The sequence below is a fragment of the Coptis chinensis genome, chromosome 7 (genome assembly GCF_015680905.1).
Source record: "Coptis chinensis isolate HL-2020 chromosome 7, ASM1568090v1, whole genome shotgun sequence".
NCBI classification, from domain to species: domain Eukaryota; kingdom Viridiplantae; phylum Streptophyta; class Magnoliopsida; order Ranunculales; family Ranunculaceae; genus Coptis; species Coptis chinensis.
Window position 1 is genome coordinate 49,502,787 of NC_141462.1, and position 18,981 is coordinate 49,521,767.

At 38.8% G+C, this 18,981-nt stretch overlaps 1 protein-coding gene across 1 annotated transcript; it reads right to left on the reverse strand.

Annotated features, from left to right (window-relative positions):
* Nucleotides 1–6,339: 6,339 nt before the first annotated feature.
* LOC147487807 (zinc finger (CCCH-type) family protein) lies at nucleotides 6,340–18,540 on the reverse strand. Its single transcript, XM_086570317.1, has 14 exons — nucleotides 18,048–18,540; nucleotides 13,511–13,603; nucleotides 13,143–13,433; nucleotides 12,345–12,417; nucleotides 11,829–11,961; nucleotides 11,574–11,727; nucleotides 11,335–11,412; nucleotides 10,874–10,996; nucleotides 10,330–10,503; nucleotides 9,865–9,999; nucleotides 8,662–8,757; nucleotides 8,008–8,322; nucleotides 6,898–6,941; nucleotides 6,340–6,812 (listed from the first exon to the last, which is right to left on the reverse strand). The coding sequence occupies exons 1-14, from the start codon at nucleotides 18,459–18,461 to the stop codon at nucleotides 6,566–6,568; spliced, it is 2,370 nt and encodes a 789-aa protein (XP_086426443.1). The 5' UTR covers nucleotides 18,462–18,540; the 3' UTR covers nucleotides 6,340–6,565.
* Between the last annotated feature and the right edge of the window lie 441 nt (nucleotides 18,541–18,981).

The following is an 18,981-nucleotide window of genomic DNA, read 5'->3' on the forward strand; positions in this document are numbered from 1 at the left end:
GAATCTGACTTTAAAAGACCCAAAAAAAAAAAAAAAAAATTCTAAACTCTGTTGTCAAAATTTTGTTTGGGTGTGGGGTGTCCGATTTCTGTCCTGGATTGTTCAACTGTCAATTTGTATTGTTTAGGCCATTTAATCCTATTCTGATCCAGGTTGATATTATCTATGAAATTAGATTTCATTCGTTCGCATAACTTACGTCATGCACGCACTTCAAGGCGTTTTCCATCTTCTTACATGTCACCAACGGTTGGATTAGAGCATTTAATGGATCATTGGATTGGAAATTCTCTCATGATCATTTCCATACCTCATTCGCAAAAATCGGCCCGGTAATGAAGCGGCAATTTAAGTTTGAAGTTGCGCGAAATATCAGAAAAAAAAAATCGGAAAATCAAGTGGGCTTGGGCCCAACCTCGCGAGCGCATGTGCATCTCCTTCTTCCACCAACAGTCGTGTTTCATTCTCCAAACTGCCATTAACAAACAACAAAGCTTCAAAAACCTAACCTAAAAAAAAAAAACCTAAATACACCCACGCCCAAAGTTAAAACCCACCCCAAATCTTCTCCTAACTATACCCACCACCACCTCCACCAACTTAAACAACCAAAAACCACCGAAAATTTAAAAATTTCGACTGCCACCACCACCACCGCGCCTCCTGCCATTATTTTTAGTTAGGGTGTTTCAAAATAAGTCCCCCTACCTTATTCAAACCCACACATCTTATAAAAACTCCAATGACTCAAAGACGTCGGATATTGCCGGAGCACGCTTTTACTGTCGACCACTTCGCACCGTTTTATGGTGACGAGATGGTTAGGAGAGACTGGAGTGGTTTATGGTACTCGACAGACGATTTTTACTACAAAGATTTGGTCCGAGAGTTTTATAGGACAAGGGAGTTGAATGGGAATCGAATTTTTGTTAAGGTGGCTGGGAGGAGGAGAGAGGTTACTACTGGGTTGTTGGCTGAGATTTTAGGCATTCCGCCTAGACACCATCTAGATGCCACATTACAGGATTCGGTTCATTGTTGTAGAACCTTTGATGAACGCGACTGTTGCGGAAGGGAACTACAATGCGAGCTCGCATTGTGTTCGTCAGTCGTCTCTCAGAACCAACCAAACCGGGTCAGCTCGATGGATTGGTAGGAATGTCATAGGGAAGGAGAAAGTCGGCGATATCGGTCCGGCTGCCTTCACGTTCTATGGATACTCCGGGAGCGAAGTATGAGTTCTGTATTTTAGAGTTTTACAGTAACATGATTATGGGAGTTGGAAAGAGTATTGCACCTCCCCTGTTTTGATAACGAAGATCATGATAACCTTGAGAGCGACTCAGGGTCCGATAGGATTTTCCTAAAGAGAGCACCGAAATCATCATATTATTTATATAGAGTGTATCCGAGAGTTTGGAGGTTGCCGAAGAGAGGGTAGTCGAGGAGACTGACTCGAAGGATGAGGATGACATGGCATGTTTTGATGCTGATGCCTTGGAGAGGTGTAGGTCGGATGCAGAACACATGGCTGTGATTCACCGTGGCATGCGTTCTCTCAATACTATTTGTGAAGACCTCCGAACTCGGCAGGCTACCATGCATCATAACCGAGACTTCGTGCCGGCGAGGATGAGGTGGGGAACAGACGAGAGCCGAGATGGAAGCTCAGCGCCAGTTCTGAGACGACATGCTTGCACGCTTCCCACCCCAGGGGGTTCTTCTTCGGAGGAGCAGTCGGTGAGACATGAGCGTCGTCACCGCAAGACGGATGGCTCTGGCCCATCGAAAGCCCAAGGGCCATCTGCTTCTCGAGTGCATTCCACTACTAGCAGCGAGTGGTTTAGGGATCTAATGAGTTGATTTGTTTTATTGTATTTGTTTTATTTAATACGGATGTAAAAGATTAGTTCAGTAATTAAATTTGAATTTGGTTGTCGTATGTTATTTGAATTCAATTTTAATATAAGTTGGTTAATTTCGAATTATGCGTTGTTTTTATCATTAATCCCACTTTCCCGAATTGTTTGGGGGTGGTATTATTTTAGCCTAGCATAATTCGTTATATGATCATCTATTTTAAGAAGTTGTTTTGGAGTGAGGGTTGAGAATATTGCCGATATGGGCATCGCTATAACTAGATATTGTGTTAGGATGAAATCTCGATGAGTTAGGCAGTTCTATTTTAAATTCAACCTAAAAGATATTAGGGTTGTTTTAGAATAAAGAATATGAGTTGTTTCCGTTTTCGGTTTTGAAAATTTTATTACTTCCGGAAATTGCCTTAAAACTTTTTGGCAAATTCCCGATTTGGTTTGGCAATTTAAAACCTATAAAAACTGCATTCATTCTACACTCACAACCCCAACTACATCTCACATTCATCTCTCACGTTTCATTCCCACTTTACCTTATTTTCCTTTCACACTCGCTGCTTGGCTCCCGAAGCGCTCGCGCCTTGATGGAGCACCACCCACCAACCTCAAAGATCGCCGAGAGAAATTCTACCTTGAAGCGACTGCGCCTCTCTCGCCTAAACATGAAGCCACTGCGCCCAAAACACTGGAATTCCAATTTTATTCCGGAGCGCACCCCGCGCCCATCCCAGGTTAAAAGTGAGTGCACCCTGCGCCTAAGTGCCTGGAACTCAAAATTCAACAGAGCGCAACCCGCGCCCATCCCAAGCATACCTTGAGCGCACCTGTGCCCTGACCCCTGTGGGCACCAAAAATTTCAAGTTTTCGGAGGGTTGTTCCAGGATAGTTGCAGCTGTTCTAGAGAGTAGTTTTGTAATGACTTCTCCTATAGTAATACTGGAGCAGTCTTTCGAACACTTGTTGGGGAGCGAGTCTTATGGACATTGGTTCTGCGAGAGGATCATGCAATTCGGATGGAGGCATCTTCTGGTAAGTGAAGACGACTCGTATTCACCTAAGCGTACTAAATTTTTCTACAATAATGTTAAGTTTTATTGTAACCAGGATGGAAAACAAGAATTCTCCATCACGGTTTATGACACACCCCTAGAATTCAATAAGTATGTGGTAGCATTAGTTTCGGGAATACCAATACCTGATCCTATTCATACGTGGGGATATATGACCGATAATTTATATCTCTATGACTATACATATTTCCATGAGTATTATGGGGGAGGGGTATTTCTTATAATGGACCAAGGGCGTTACAACATAGCCTTTGGTAGCCTGTTTCTAAATGTAGGCACCACCATGTTATTCATCCTGATGAATATTCTAGGAGAGTGGCAGTTTACTTCTGCAAATAGTACCGCTGGTGACGTTTTCCTTGCTTTAGCTGAGGGATGTCACCGATATGACATTCCCCGAGTATTAGTGGTTAGTCTTAAGAGAGCCCAAAGCATACGACATAAGTATCTTCTTATGCCTGTTTTGGTTTGCCGCATCATGCTCAGTTGTCTACCAGAATTATGTACCCAGTTCACGGATTGGATAAGGGTTGTAGTCAACCCACCAATTGGGTGGTTCTGGTTCTCTAACTCAAATATCCATTCGGGTTGGGTCCGATTTTGGATCTGTATTGTTGAAAAGTAGATCGGTTTTGGATTTGAATATATCCGGACCAATCCAACCCATTGCCAGCCCTACTATTGAGTTCAGTGTTCATTATTTTTTAATTAATATAAACGTAAAACATTCACAGTTCACTTCCTAAGAAGATATATTCATGGACAAGGTTTAATGTTTTTTTTTTGAAATGGTTATGGGGTTGAGGCAGACCCCCTACCTGTTGATTAAACTTAAAAGAGTTGCATACCTCCCCAAGAGTATGATCATTAGAGGGAAATCCTGACTAAATAATAATAGGCTCGAAGCCTTACAATCATGAGAAACTCATGAAAATAACCCACTCGGGCACATACACAAAGACTTAACAACATATAAACATCTAATGTTTGCCACCAAATAAAAGTTTATCCCTTAAGACCGGGTGATCATTCTTTAGGTGTTTATGTGCGTGCTCGAAGTCATAGAAAAAGGTCTCACATTCACCGCAAGCGTATGTTAGACCAAGAGTATCATCTGAAATTTACTTGATACAACCATCAAGGTTTTTACTTTTATATCTTACCTTGGAAGCTTGCTTAATCATAGCTAAGGTAGGACTAATTTCACCGGCTAAGCGCCCCCTGACCACACAAGGAGAGGGTTTCTTGCTAGTTCTCTTTGACTTTACCGTAGTTCATTCCTTTTCAGCTCGAGTTTCCCTCTGTACTCTCGATCTTGTACTATGTGGAGAGATAGGTTGTGCTTTATATCTTGTCTGCTGTTCTATGGGAGTACAAGGCTGCTCACTAATCAAGAGGTTCTGGGAATCATTTGTACCTACAGCAGCATCCACTTGTACTGTAGTTGAATCCACTTGAACCACAACATCCAAGTCTACACTACAAATTTCATAATTCATGTGTACAAGAGCAACTTCTTGATGAGGTGGCTCATTCTCATGCTGCTCAACTTGTACCTCCACATATTGTTAGCTATCTGCTACGACAATTGGAGTCACCTCACAATCCCCATCTCCACGATTAATTTCCGGTTGATGGATGATCTGTAGGAGCAGTATCAAGATTCCCTGCTTGCTGATCATGTGAAGCTTCTACAGAGACCTCTTCACGATTAAGGGGAGCTGATGGATGGTCTGCAGGAGCAGTACCAATATTCTTAGCTTGTTGATCATGTGAAGCTTCTACAAAGCTAACACTAGTTTGCCCTTGTTGAGGAGTTTGCTTAAGAGCCCAATGCTGCTTTTGTTTGTTCTTATTCTGTCTCTGGGGTCTCACTGGTAGCGCTGCATGTTGAGGTTGTTGAGCATCCTTGTTCATTTGGCAACGATCATCCGAGTGCCCAAAAGTTTTGCAGATGCTACATTTTGCAGGAATCCAATCATATTCTAAGCCAATATCCACTTTGTTCTCTTTACCCATGTCAACCGGGATGAAAGATGGGAATTTGAACTCCAAATCAATGACCACACAGATGCGTGCATAATTCAATCCTTCTCTCTTTGAAATAGCTTCATCCATACAAATGGGCTCTCCTAGGATGCTAGAGATAAAGTCGATACCGTTTTTTGTCCATAGTTGTTTGGGCAAGTCAACTTTAACCCAAATAGGCACCGAGTTAATCTTGTTTTTGTGCGTTTCAATCGACTTCGACCACAGTCGCACTACAAATATCTTGCCGGCAAGAAAGAGGGGACCATGCTCTATGGCAATTTGTCGATCCTCAACACTGGAAAACTTGAAGTAGAATAAGTTCTTATCAACGAGAAGAGTGAAACTTCCTTTGAGCTTCCACTGTTTAGTAACAGATTCCTTTACAAAAGGGTAGGAAAACCTCTTCCCAACGAAGTAACCCACCACATAGTCACTTCAAAGAACAACTCCTTCATCAATAATTTCTTGTGGAACAATAGCAATACCATTTGAGAATGATGAAAATACCTTATGCAGGTTCGGTTGTAGCTTTGTGTTCTTGCTGGAAGAGAATAACGAGCTCCATGAGCGAGTTCCAGCACTTGGTGAGCTCAAACTCTGATCTGTATGACTGTATGATGAGAAGGTAGATATGTTACAATCAAAGGAGAATCCCGTAAGTCAGGTGGATCTGCAATCTCTCCATCTTCCATGATGTTTTTGGGTAGGAGTCAACAGCAAATGACCATCGGAGAGTACTGGTCAAACTCGAATTGGTATTGGCGGCAAGGTCAAGGCTATCTCTTGATTCCCATTGTGAGTTTTTGTTAGCCCTTACTTAGATACTCAAGGTTTAATGTTCTGTCTTCTTTTGCCACGATTAATGAATTTCTTACAACTTCAATTACTGTATGGAGATGCAACCTTCAATTCCTGTTATGTTCCAACTTCCAACCATAGTTGTGTGTTTGCCAGAAAGAGGGGATGCTGAATAGAGTCAATAGCCTAGACTGCAAAAGAACTGTAAGAAAGCATGGCCTTTAGGGCAGCTAAAACATTTTAGCTCTGCTTTTAATTCTTCGTCAACGAACTGTTTCCTTCTTGACTTTGGGTCTTAGCACCCCCAAAGGGCCTGTTTGTACCATTTATCCATGCTTAGAGTCTCCCTAAGGGTTTCGTAGAGTGAAATGGGGCAACAGTGCCGAAGTACATAGAACAAAATATAAGAGTTTGGTACAGTACTGGAAATTTCCAGTATCAACATATGATGAAGTCAATATCGAAAACCTTTCTGAACTTCATAAGAACCACAAGTTAAATTTGATGTAGGTTATGTTCAACTATTATACTATGATGATGGAACAAATCTGTGACCTCAAATCTGAAATGTCAAAGTAACACTAATTACATTCAGATAATTGAACTTAAATAATCTCTCACAATCAAAATTTTCATTTCAGTTAAATTACAAACAACAATGGCTGTAAACTTCTCATAAGTTTTATCCGAGTACCAAGGAAGTTCTTAGAAATCCAAGGCAAAATTTGGCTCCTAATATAGAAAATTCACATGTAAAGCTGATTAATGTGCTTGGTGCCTAAAGGGCGACTACCTCTCCAGAAGCATGACCAGTTCGCAGTGTGGAGTGTGTGGAAAGAGGTCAACAGCCATTGCTTTGATGGGCTGAAATGGCTCTGAGTCGGGCATAGACTTGGCTCTACGCCGTGCCAGACCTGCACTGCTCATATTCCTCCACCCTCTGTTGTTGTTATTCCCTTTCTCAGCTTTATCAGTGGATGGTGTACAGAGTTCAATAGCATTAGCTACTAAACTTTCAGGATTGCAGGAGATATAACTGGGCAGCAGAGTATAAAATTAGGCATTCAGTTCAAGATAAGATCAAATTGGAAATATCACTCTTAAATAAAAATTGGACTTACACAAGCCGCCTTAGACCTGGATGAGTCCTCAGAGCCTTTATGACCTGCATTTCAAGCACAAACACGGACAAAAAACATCAGATGGCTCATGGATTCACACGCTAGTGTCAGCGTATTTTTACTACAATAGACAGCAGGTTTCTAGAAAGGATCTCTCCTAAAAAGAAAACAGGGGAGTCGGGTATTTCTCGTCATACGTTGTAAAAAGTTGGGCATCTCTCTCCAAAACCAAGAACCTCGTCGAGAAGAACACAATTCACACACAAAGTACTCTACAGAGAACTCCCATAGAAACATGAAATTCGTAACAAAAGATTCTCTGAAATACAAATAGCCAAAAAGGACCCTTCAACAGAAATTAGACACAACTCCTAAAAATTTCTAATAATAATAATAATAATAAGATTAGCAACAAGTTTGGGGCTCAAATTAAGGGTTTCTAAACCCTAGAATGCTCGTATTCTTCTCGATCCACCGAAGAAGACAAGTGAAATTCAATATCCTTGTGAACCTGCAACGAATACAACTTAAATCATAGCCCAAAAGCTTATTGAAGACGTGAATCTGCTGAAATTCAATTGATGAGCAGAGCTTTTCACTGATATAGTAGTATTTTTATTTTTTTAACAAAGGAACATCAATTTTTTTTACTGATTTCTTCTACTTGATTTTTTTTATTATTGGAATTCAAACTCAGGGTGTTCATTTTATATTATTTGGATTGGAAACGGTGGCAACTTAAACATTCCAGATGCTCGATTACGACGTTGTAAGCTCTCGAGTCTTTGGTTGAAAGAAGCCAATTTGAATTTGCATTGGGTGAATTCGAACTGAATGAGGTATACAAAGAGGCGACAAACGTTGAAGGATGAATTCTTGGTAAATATTCAATGGAGAAGTTGTTTGCTGGGTTCAGCTGTGCAGAGAGTTCAGATTCCGCTCGTCTTCTTCGCTGGCTCGAGAGAGTATTAGGAGAGAGCAGAATACGTGCTCTAATGCTTAATAGTCCACTAGGGAAGTCGGATGATCACTGTAGTACTAAAATTTATATGAATTAGCCATGGGAACAACATAAAGCTAATTGAATATGAAATGAGACAAGTTACTTACAACAGGGTGAAGCCCGACCCGTGGAGGATCAACGATAGCAACTACATTTTTGTATTGCGGTGGAGTGTGAATTCTTCCACTCTTATTTTCAGATTCTTTGAGTTCCTCTGTACTAGTTTGGGCATGTCCACACACACTTTTGACATCACCATTTTCATGGCCTAAGTTATCAAGATTTGGTTTGTCATCTGATACATCATTTTCTCGATCACTAGTCTCAACTTTTCCATTGCTATCACACACATATGAGTTATCTTCTTGTTTCTTGGGCATATTTAGATACTCTTTCAGTATAGACCCCATGACATCCTCCGCCTGTTGCCACATAAGGTTAGTCAAAAGAAATATAGATATGATTTCATACAATTTGCACACAAGGTATAAATCCCTTGTTTCTGAATCGAAAGAAGCGTTGTATGACAGGAATCAGAGCTCAAAACTAATTTAATCGACAGAAGACCCAACATCGGGCAACTTTTTCGAACCCTTTAATTTTTTAGATAAACTTGTAAAGTGTAAACTGAAAAAAATATAAGATAAAGAAAGATAAAAAAAATTGAAATAGTTTTCTTGGCCAAAGCTTATAGATATTAAGGGGTAGTGAAAATGACATCTCAAACACAAAACAGTAAACCAAGTCAAATCAAAACTCACCTTTCCACAAACAAACCTGCAATTACTTATACCATTTGCTTCCGCATTCCTATGAGCATCTGATACTGCAGAAGCATTCATCTCAATGCCAACAACCTGATGAAAATCCATTGTCAAGCAATATTCATCTTTTCATTAAGGAAATTCACTTATTTTGATCATTTACAACTAGTCAAGGTTTTTTTTTTCAAAAAAAAAAAGCAATGAGGCTTAAGTCTCAAGACACACCCCTTAAGCCTTTTAATGGTTTTGCACCTTGAGGTTTAAGCCTTACAAATTTATACATGTATAATGTGAGCTATGGCCTCAATGGTTTGAGGCGTGCGCTTTACGATTTGGTGAGGCTCAGCCTCACTGGAAGCCCGGTTTTACCCCAGCCGACCAGTTGTTCTATTTTTTTTTTTACTTTTTCCCGCTTTTTCCCATTGTTTTGACAACTTATTTCCTAATAAGTTTTTTAAAGACTAAATCTTTATGTGCCTGTGTGACTCAGTGAGTGTTTACTGTCCACTGACTATGCCTATGCTTGAGATTTATTTGACTAGTTAAGTACTTAAGTATTTGTGTTTTACTTTTATGCTATATTGCTATTTGGAATTTTGGATATGTGACTTATTTTCAGGTTTTCTTACATGAAGCGTGACACGTCTGTAACAAGGTAACACCTTAACCCTCGTTACATTTTATTTATGAAATAGAATTTCATTAATATGGCATATTGTTTCTCCTTTTTCTGAATGTACAGTTAGTTTTTCTTCATTTGTCCAGTTTTTTTTTTTTTTTTTTTCCTCAAAGGGAAATTTTATTGATAACGATAACGAGTTTTACAAAAAATTAGGACAAACGTTTCTGAATAGCAAATCCTATTCTTTTAAAAACAAACTTGTTAGAACCAGCAGTCTTAGCGAACCAGCTGTCATAACGAGTTTTTTTTTTTTCCGATCAAGACTTGAGCCTTAAAGCCTCACAAAGGGAGTGAGCCTCAAGGCTCATGCGTTTTTAACTTTTTTATAACATTGCAACTAGTTAATACTAAACAGTCGAAAAAAGGTAAAGCATGACCCCTGTTTTGTTGGTATTCAAATTTCTAGAAATTTGTCTATTACAAGAAACGGTTTAAACAGTGAATTTCTGAATCACATTCCATTAGAAAATCAATACACACACATACACAGAGCATGGAAAATAGATTCTGAACATTACCATACCAACACGATGTGCTAAGCTCAGTCCAATTGTTCCAGTCCCGCAGCAAATATCAAAGAGCAACGTATCAGGACCAAGACCTGCCCAATCCCCGGCAAGAGCATATAGCTTCTCAGCAGCAAGTGTATTAACCTGCAGTAGAGTGAGACTTACATTTATATAACTTACCAACAAGAGGGAGAGCCTCGTTAAGGCTGCACAATTATAAAAATGAAGTATAATGTGTCAATCCAATATAAATAAATTCTTGTATGTGGACAGATATATACAATTATGGAAATTATACTTCTCTACTGCGTAAGGAATAATATTCAATTGTATACAATATCATAAGATATAAACTTTCAGAGATATATAATTGAACATATTATTATGAAGTTTCAACAGTTAATAAACTACCCATAACAAACTTAAGCGACTTTATTTTGACTCAATAAAATGAATAAGAAAATAACTATCAACCTGAAAAAATGCTGTTGGCGATATGGAAAAACGAAGATTGCTGACATAGTCATGAATCCTCGTTTGTATAGCATCATCAGCAGTGTCTTGTCCCGAAGAACTATGTTTCTTTGGTATAGATAGTGGGTACAATGGAGCATCAGATGGTGCTGCATTTGATATGCCCTTGTGATCCTGCATCATACCAATATACTATTCCATAAACAAAGGCATAAGATGAGATGACCCAAAGCAGTAATTAATATGCAAATGATATCCATCAAAATTACCAGATAATATCCAAATTTATATTTTATGAAAAACAAGAGTGGCTAAAACAGTTTTTATCTTCAGCATATATTTCTACAAAGCCAAATTGCAAATTCAAAAAAAACACACACACACACAAAAAAGAAAAAGGGTGGCCAAATCCAAAAATACACGGTAATGTGGTATTATACATAAATGCAATATACACATTTGAAAAATAATTAAAACTTTGAAATTCATAATTCGTCATACATCGGATTTAAAGAACCATCAACAGGACAAGAAAAGTCAGCACCTGGACTACCACCATTGTTAGAGGTAGAGGAGGACAGCTTGCATTAGCTCCTTCAGTGAAAGCTTGAGCAAGTTTCTCAAGTTCGCATTTTACTAACTCATCATCAAAATCGACTGAGCAAATCTGAAGATAAAGCATAAAAGAGTAACTGATGTGAATTACGCATTGGAATAATAAAACAATCAATTAATAACTAGGGTTTCAACCCATATAAACACTCAATTTCATAATTACTCAATAACAATAATAATTCTTTTGAATAACATTATTTTCCAAGAAACAAATACTCAATAAAAATCTAAACCATTGAATAAAGAGGCTACTATCCTATATATAATAACATTACCTCCTTAATCCTAAAATAGTCTAGCTGGGCTTTATTCATTTGCTAATTCGGCATCCTCCCCCCAAAACCAAAACGAAACAAAGAATCTACCATTCTGATGGCTCAAAAATCATACCTGAACCATAAGCATGACCTCTGAGATACTGGCCTCGAGATTTTCACTCCCAACAGAATGACTTCTTCCTTCTCGAACCTAACACCGAATATTCATTCACAGAGAAAAATGATGAGATGATTTACGAGATGCATTTCTATCATTTCCATTTCGAAGTTGCAAATTTGGAAGCCAATAATCATAATAGTCTTTAATCAAAATGATATTTAACTCTATGTCATTAAACGAATAGAGATTACCATCAATTGACGCCAGAAACCAGTATTGTTTAATCTGTTCCAAATAGGTAAGCCTGACTGTTGTAAGAAGTTTTGAAAGATTGAAGCGAACTCGCAAGCAATCCTAGAAATATTTGGGCAGTCCATAGGTTCCTCAACTGCTGTAACACCTTCCCTGAAACACCATTTTTCCCCTATTTGGTAAATTGTTTCCAAGGTGAATATAATTGCATCTCACAACATTCATATTGAGATTATAATTACAATACCACCGACCTAAAGTTTCCCATCATAAACCCGACCGTTGGCTTTCCTTGTAGAGAATATCCAACTGAAAACTCACACTTGTTACGGTATCCATTTACAAGTGGTGATTCAATTATCCCTTCTAGCTTGCATGGAAGACCGGCTGTAAGATATAAAATGAAGACAACAAAATTGCATCAGTAATTAAGATGATCCTAATTGCTCGTGTCTCAGAATACTATGCTTAGAATACTATGTAAGGATTGTGGCTTTACTAACCATATAATTTTAGAATGGTACAAAACTTTATTCACATCTGTGTTACTACGATTGATGTTTATTTCCAAGTTAGGTCCTAATAAAATTCCAAATCCAGTCAGAAATTACAAGGACCAGAGGGTAAGAATGGACACAGGCTTGAGAAGGGTAGAGCTGTGGACTAAAAGTTAGGTGTCGTACAAAAAGGAAAGAAATAAAAATAGCAGCACAAATACTTTTCAAGGTATAGCCTAAATCATGATTTGCACCATGCCATAAGAGCAGTACCTAAATCCCTGGACTTGACAATCCATTCTGGAAGAGGAACGGCTTCTGGGCAAGCTTTACGTCCATTTCGAGTCTAGAAGAGGAAAAAATAAAGCCAAAACAGAACAATAAGTTTGATGGAACCATGTAGTTGAAATTGTGTTACCTGCAATAGTAACAGTTAATTGGCAAGCTACCCACAATATCTATAAATCTGACTACGAGACCATATAACAGTACAACGAGGCCTTCACAGCAACAAGAAAACCAACATAATAGAAAGAATTGAAACGAAAACTACATGCATTTTCACCCTCCACATAGTAAAGAATCTCACTAAAAGGCAATCCACTCAGAGGATACCTTCCTCAATCGTGCAAGCTTACAGCCATGGACCAAAGGAGACTAGCCCCTTAATGTCTACCAACGAGCTGGGATAACCCAACCAGAAACTCGATTAACAGTAAAGAGAATGGTGTTCTAAACATCCTTTTCTTATTGCCTTGAGAAGGGGCTTCAAAAGAAGACTCAGCCAATCGATGGTCCAACAAAGAAATAGGTGAACCAAGCCAGAGAAGTGAAATGGCTCTAATACCAATAGAAAGAGAGACATGAAGAATGAGGAAATCAATTAAACATAAACCATATGCCCTAACAACTCAGAAGATCCTCACGAAACCTTACCCTTTCTATATGAAATGACACCCTATGACTTTTTAAAGAATACCCACCCCATGACTCCCACTATATGTTTTAAGAGATTAAGGCAGAAGATTTCCCTATGTAACTTGAGCATTATAAAGGTACAAATTCCCTTACAAGTTTTTTAAGAGTTTGCTCGAGTGATTTCTTCTTGTGCTCCAACTGATCACCATAGGGCATATGAGCCAAGGGAGTCACGACGTCACGTACACTCCTAGACTTCAAAGCCAAACTATTAACTGCTGGGTCGCGCTTCTCAATGACTTCACCATTTTCCGACCCATTTAACACCATAGAAACATTTGGATCCTCACTAGTGACGTTAGCCTGAGTTTTCTTTTCAAATGATCGTGGAAGGACATCTGCAACCTTTATATGCTTGTTGCCCATTGATGTTCCATCCAGTACCTATCATTACTAAGTTATTAGATAATAAAAATTAGAACAATAAAGAGCACAGGTAAACTATATCAGAGAGAGTATACCTTTATAGCATTCTTAACATGATCTGAAGTTTCAAAGCTCACAAAACCTACAGTCATTCCCTTCTTCTTCTTCGCCAATTTGTAGAGAACTTCCTGTCAATTTTGTCAATTTCCACTATTAGAATGCATCAGACTGCTCTATCAAATAGCAAAAAAAAATTACAAACAGAATCTGGGGAAGCCAATCTTAAATAGGATGATGAGCTTTGATACAATGATGATTAATGAGGAAAAGGAAATCAAGATATAGAAATAACAGATTTCTAAATAAGCATGCATATCATTCAAAGTCTAGAAACTTATGACACGGGTATGTGTATCTGTATCTGACACGGTGACGTACCAAATTTTGAGGTATATCCCATACAATACGTGCGTGTCGTGTCCGACATGGATACGTGGACACATATCCGACACAAATTATATTTGAAATATGGTGTGTCCATGTAACTTACCTAGAAATAGAGAAAAAACACCCAAGTTTTTGAAAATGTTGGGAAGTCTCTCTGATTAAAGGATATGAATTTAATGTTTGAGCTTAAGATAAAGGTAATTTTCAGATCACTGCACTTAACCATCCGAGAAGGCAGTTAGTAATGAGAACTCAATTAAATTTAGTTCTTTCAAAATTTTCATTTTAATGAAGTCAAAATTCATCACAAGGCTCCAAATTATTGAGTAAGAAACACCCATATTGTAAATGTGCCATATCTGAAGCCTGATCAGATCCAACCCAATAATATAGGATCTGAACACAACTTTTTGCTGTCCACACTGCTACTGCTAGCAGCTTTATCTCCAAAATGCTTAGTACTCAGATAATGCATGTTATCCTATCTATCCAACAATTAGGAATCTCAAGATTCTCGAGGAATAAAGAAAAATATTTTTGCAATCAAACCATTTCAATAACTTTTTAATAGATTCCACAACAGTAATTAACCACAGGCAGAAAAATGGTAATAGTTCAAATAACATTCTCCTTTCGGATGCTCTTAATCAATCTTACTAACGCTCATGAGTAAGGTGCATGTAAACAAATATGGAATTCACAATATTCATCATATTGACAATAATAATAAGGAGAAGGATGGTAGAGTCATCTTGTTGTGGAATTATATAAGTACGAGACAAGGTTTCTGAATATCAATAAAACAACTACGATGAAGGCTATGATGCACAGATATGGATACAGGTGCCCATTCTGAATACTAATAAATCAGATACAGATGAACTCCTGAAGGAGACCAACTCACCAACGTCCATATTTTGGACAGACTGGATCTTATATTCATAAGTTACAAATGAATGGTACAAACGAATAAACAATGCAGAGCCCCAATTCCCAAGTAGATTGCCAACCCTAGGGCCACTCATCCTTTGCCTCTTACTCCTAATTGTCCCCAAGAGAGTGAAGCCGTGAAGGAGGAACATCAGATAAGATCAACTACCTAGCATCGTAGTTTTCCAATTGCTACCACATCCTCAAACCTACCTTCCTATTTTTGCACAAAGAAGACCACTTCCACGGCCATGCTTTGACCTCACTGAAGACATCAAGACAATCTCAGAGTTGGCCGCTAGTTCTGACAAATAGTGTTATTCCTATACGGAAGAAGCCCCCATGCCAAAGATCCTAACCTGTTGCATGTGATGCCGGGCAATTCTTCAAACCAGTCCAAATAAAAAAACCAGTCCAGTATCAAATTTGCACCAGCATACGGTGGGGCTACAACCCTATGGTAGGTAGGGGTGGAATTTGAGCCGAGTAGCTCGGGCTTGGCTCGTTTAAGCTCAGCTCAAGCTTGTTCATTTAACTAAATGAGCCAAGCTTGAGCCCATATTATAGCTCGCTTAATAAACGAGCAGAGTGAACCTCGGCTCGATAAGTTCAAATACCATCATCACAGTGTAAAATAGCCGAGCTACTCGGGCTTGGCTCGGGCTCGTTCATATAATATATGAGCCAAGCTTGAGCCTATATTAAAGCTTGTTTAAATAAACGAGCTGAGCCGAGCTTAGTGAAACTTTTTTTTTTTTTTTTTATCAGCAAAACAATATTTTATATTAATAATAATGAAGATGTAGTGTGAGAGATTCACACTACTAGAAGTACATATAAATGCTACCCCTCAATCACAGACTCCCATCTAAAAATGAGGTCTTCCAATTTCAAACCTCTAACACTAGGTAAGAAAGACACCCATGCCCACATAAGAGTTTTACATTCGACAATAAGCTGTAGGACATCCCTAGACTCATCATCGAAAGTTCGACGATTGCGTTCCAACCATATGGACCATGTAAGCTGCGTGAGCTATAACCTTTGCCAATATCCCACCGCCGATAGTGGAGATTCTACCATCGGCTTGCGGTGAATCGCCCCATCGGACCTTGTGATCGTCACCACGACACTTAAGAGAATGCATGAAATAATCCCATATTATTTGTGTAATTTCACAATCCATGAACAAGTGCTGAATGGTTTCCTCCTCCTTAGTACACATGACACACCTGTTAACTAGGATTTTGCCTCTCTTTCGAAGATTATCGCACGTCAAGGTCCTCCCCCAGCATAAAGCCCAAACAAAGAATGGGACTTTGGTTGGCACTCTATTATTCTAAACTTTGCTATATGGAAAATTAAGGCCTCCCAATTGCAAAGCTTGTATCCTCTTTTCCTCAATCAGCTCATACATTGACATCGGAGTAAACGGTTGCACCTTCCCTAACCACTTCCATTGTCATGATCTTCATTGACCCTTTGAGTAGCAAGCAAATCCAGAAACTCACAGATCTGTAGTAGCTCTCTATCGAACAAATTCTTTCTAAATTTCAGATCCCACGACTGTACACCATTATCCCATATAACATGCTGCTGAACAGTCCCAGACTTATTACGAGAAATGACATACAAAACTTTGAAACGTTCTTTTAGAGGCATTTGCGAGCACCACTTATCGTCCCAGAACATAATTCTTTCTCCGTTTCCAAACTTGAAACTTAACTCTCTTTCCACCATGTCTTTATGGTTCATGATTCCTTTCCAAAGACTGCATCCATGTGAGTGGCTGACTTTATTAGTGACCCATCTTATTCCGACAACTCCATATTTATCCATGCTCACATCTTTCCACAAACCCTCTTCTTCACTACCGAAATGCCAAATCCACTTAGAAAGCAAAGAGGCATTCACATCTCGAATACGTCTAAAACCAAGTCCACCATACTGTTTTGGAAGGCATACTCTTTCCCAAGATATCAAATTATAACGTTGCACTTCATTTGTCGTACCCCAAAGAAAGTCTCTCATCATTTTTCAAGTAATTGACCAACCGATCTTTGGAATAATGAGTAAAGAAAGAAAGTAGATGGGCATACTAGCAAGTGTGGACTTGATAAGGATAATCCTACCTCCTTTTGACAAATATTTGTGCTTCCAAATAGCTAATCTTTTTCTGCATCTTTCAATGACTGGGTTCCACATACTTTTGGCCTTATACCCAGCAGCTAACGGTAACCCGAGATACGATGATGGTAATGAACCAGTCCTACAGCCCAAAACCATGGCCAATGCATCTAAATTGGGGATGTCATTCACTCCATATAGGTTAGTCTTACTCAGATTAACATGCAACCCTGAGACCGCGTCAAACCACATAAGGATAGCCTTTAAATTGAGCACTTGGTCTTCTCTAGCATCAAAAAAGAAGATAGTATCGTCTGCGTATTGGAGTATGGGAATACCCAGACTTGTAGCTGAAGCTCTGAACCCACTAATCATACCATTGTCTTGAGCTTTGAATACCATCCTTGTTAGTGACTCCGCAACAAGCACGAACAACAATGGGGATAGAGGATCTCCCTGTCGCACGCCCTTTGTGCTAGTGAAGAATCCTTCTAGGCTGCCATTTACCAGGACTGAAAAATGTGTTGTAGATAAACATGCTTTGATCCACCGTCTCCCTTTAATTCCAAAACCATATCTACCCAGCTTAGTGAAACTCAGCTTGATTAGCTCAAATTCCACCCCTAACGTTAGGGGTACAAGTGGATAGTAGAAAATCCGGAACCGATTTGAATTCGATTATTTTTTATATTATTATTGTATATCCGTCGGATTCGGATTCCAATATCATTACAAATTTCGGATGGGATACAGTAACAAGTATATACGGTCTGAAAAGCTATCCATTTGAACCCTATATTATAGTCTAAGGAGACCATCACACCTCACTCACACACAGAAGAGGCAATTGAAATGTAAGTGTGGACTATTTTCCTCGTCAGAGTCACAGAAGGCGCATTTGCTAGACAGCTTCATTCACTGACTTATGGACAGCGAATTGGCACTTACGTTACCCACCAGCAAAATCAGTTACTCGTGCTCTAAATAGAAAGCAGGAAAGTAAATACTTCTACTTACAAACGTTTCACAGAAAACTGTTCAGAACCATATTTACATATTTTGGTGTGGCCACCCGTCATTATGTATAACAACGACTTAACAAATTTTAACTGCAGAATATAAACTCACCTGTTGATCAAGAAACTTGTTCAAATTATCCGAAGTCCATTTCCGAGGAAGATTGAGTAAACATTTATTATTATTATTATTATTAGGAGAAGAATCTTCTTCTTCCATAACGAAAACATCTTCCCTTGCCTCTAAAACCTCAACTTTCTTTTCCTCATCCTCCTCTAAACCCCCTTTCAAAACTTTCTTGGCTCTCTCAGAAGTTGGGTCCCACGTATTATTAGGACGTGGACGTAATTCCGCCTCCCCATGTGCATATCTACACGTGTCACCGTGACTACATGAACTGTCTTGACGTCTGTAATATGAACAAAGACTTGTTTTCCACATCACGTCATTTTCTTCTTCTCGTTTACGTTTTTCTTTTTCTTTTTCTTGTTGGTTTAGGTTTACTGTGTCGGATGGTGTAGCCATTGGCAAAGGTGGTTATGAGACTCAAGCTCGATTTCCTAAATTCGTAGTGTTTGCAGTCGACGAATGTTATTAGGGCAGGTCGCCAATCTAACTTTGTGGCCCAAGTACAAAACAAAGCCCAAATATAGTTACGGCCCAAAACAAACTTCTCACTTCTCATATCTATTTTCCCTCATTTTCATTCGATCCAAACTTCCACAAAAACTCCAAATTTAGTAAAATTTACTTGCAACCTAGAAGATGGAGACAACAACAATCAACACCATTGAAATCAGGGAATAGAAGGAGTTGATCGATTTCAATACTCTAATGGTTACTTTTTTAGAGTGTTCTTTGTTGGTTTGATGTCTAAACGGAAAATGAATATGCATTCAAATTAGGAGAGGTGTTTGTTATTTTTTGATAAAATCAACATTTTATTGTCTGATCATTCTTGAAGAGGTGTTTGTCAAATTGACAGCCGAAGATGTTTCTAAAGTGTTTGGCATCTCAATGAGTGGGAATCATATGGCTATACACA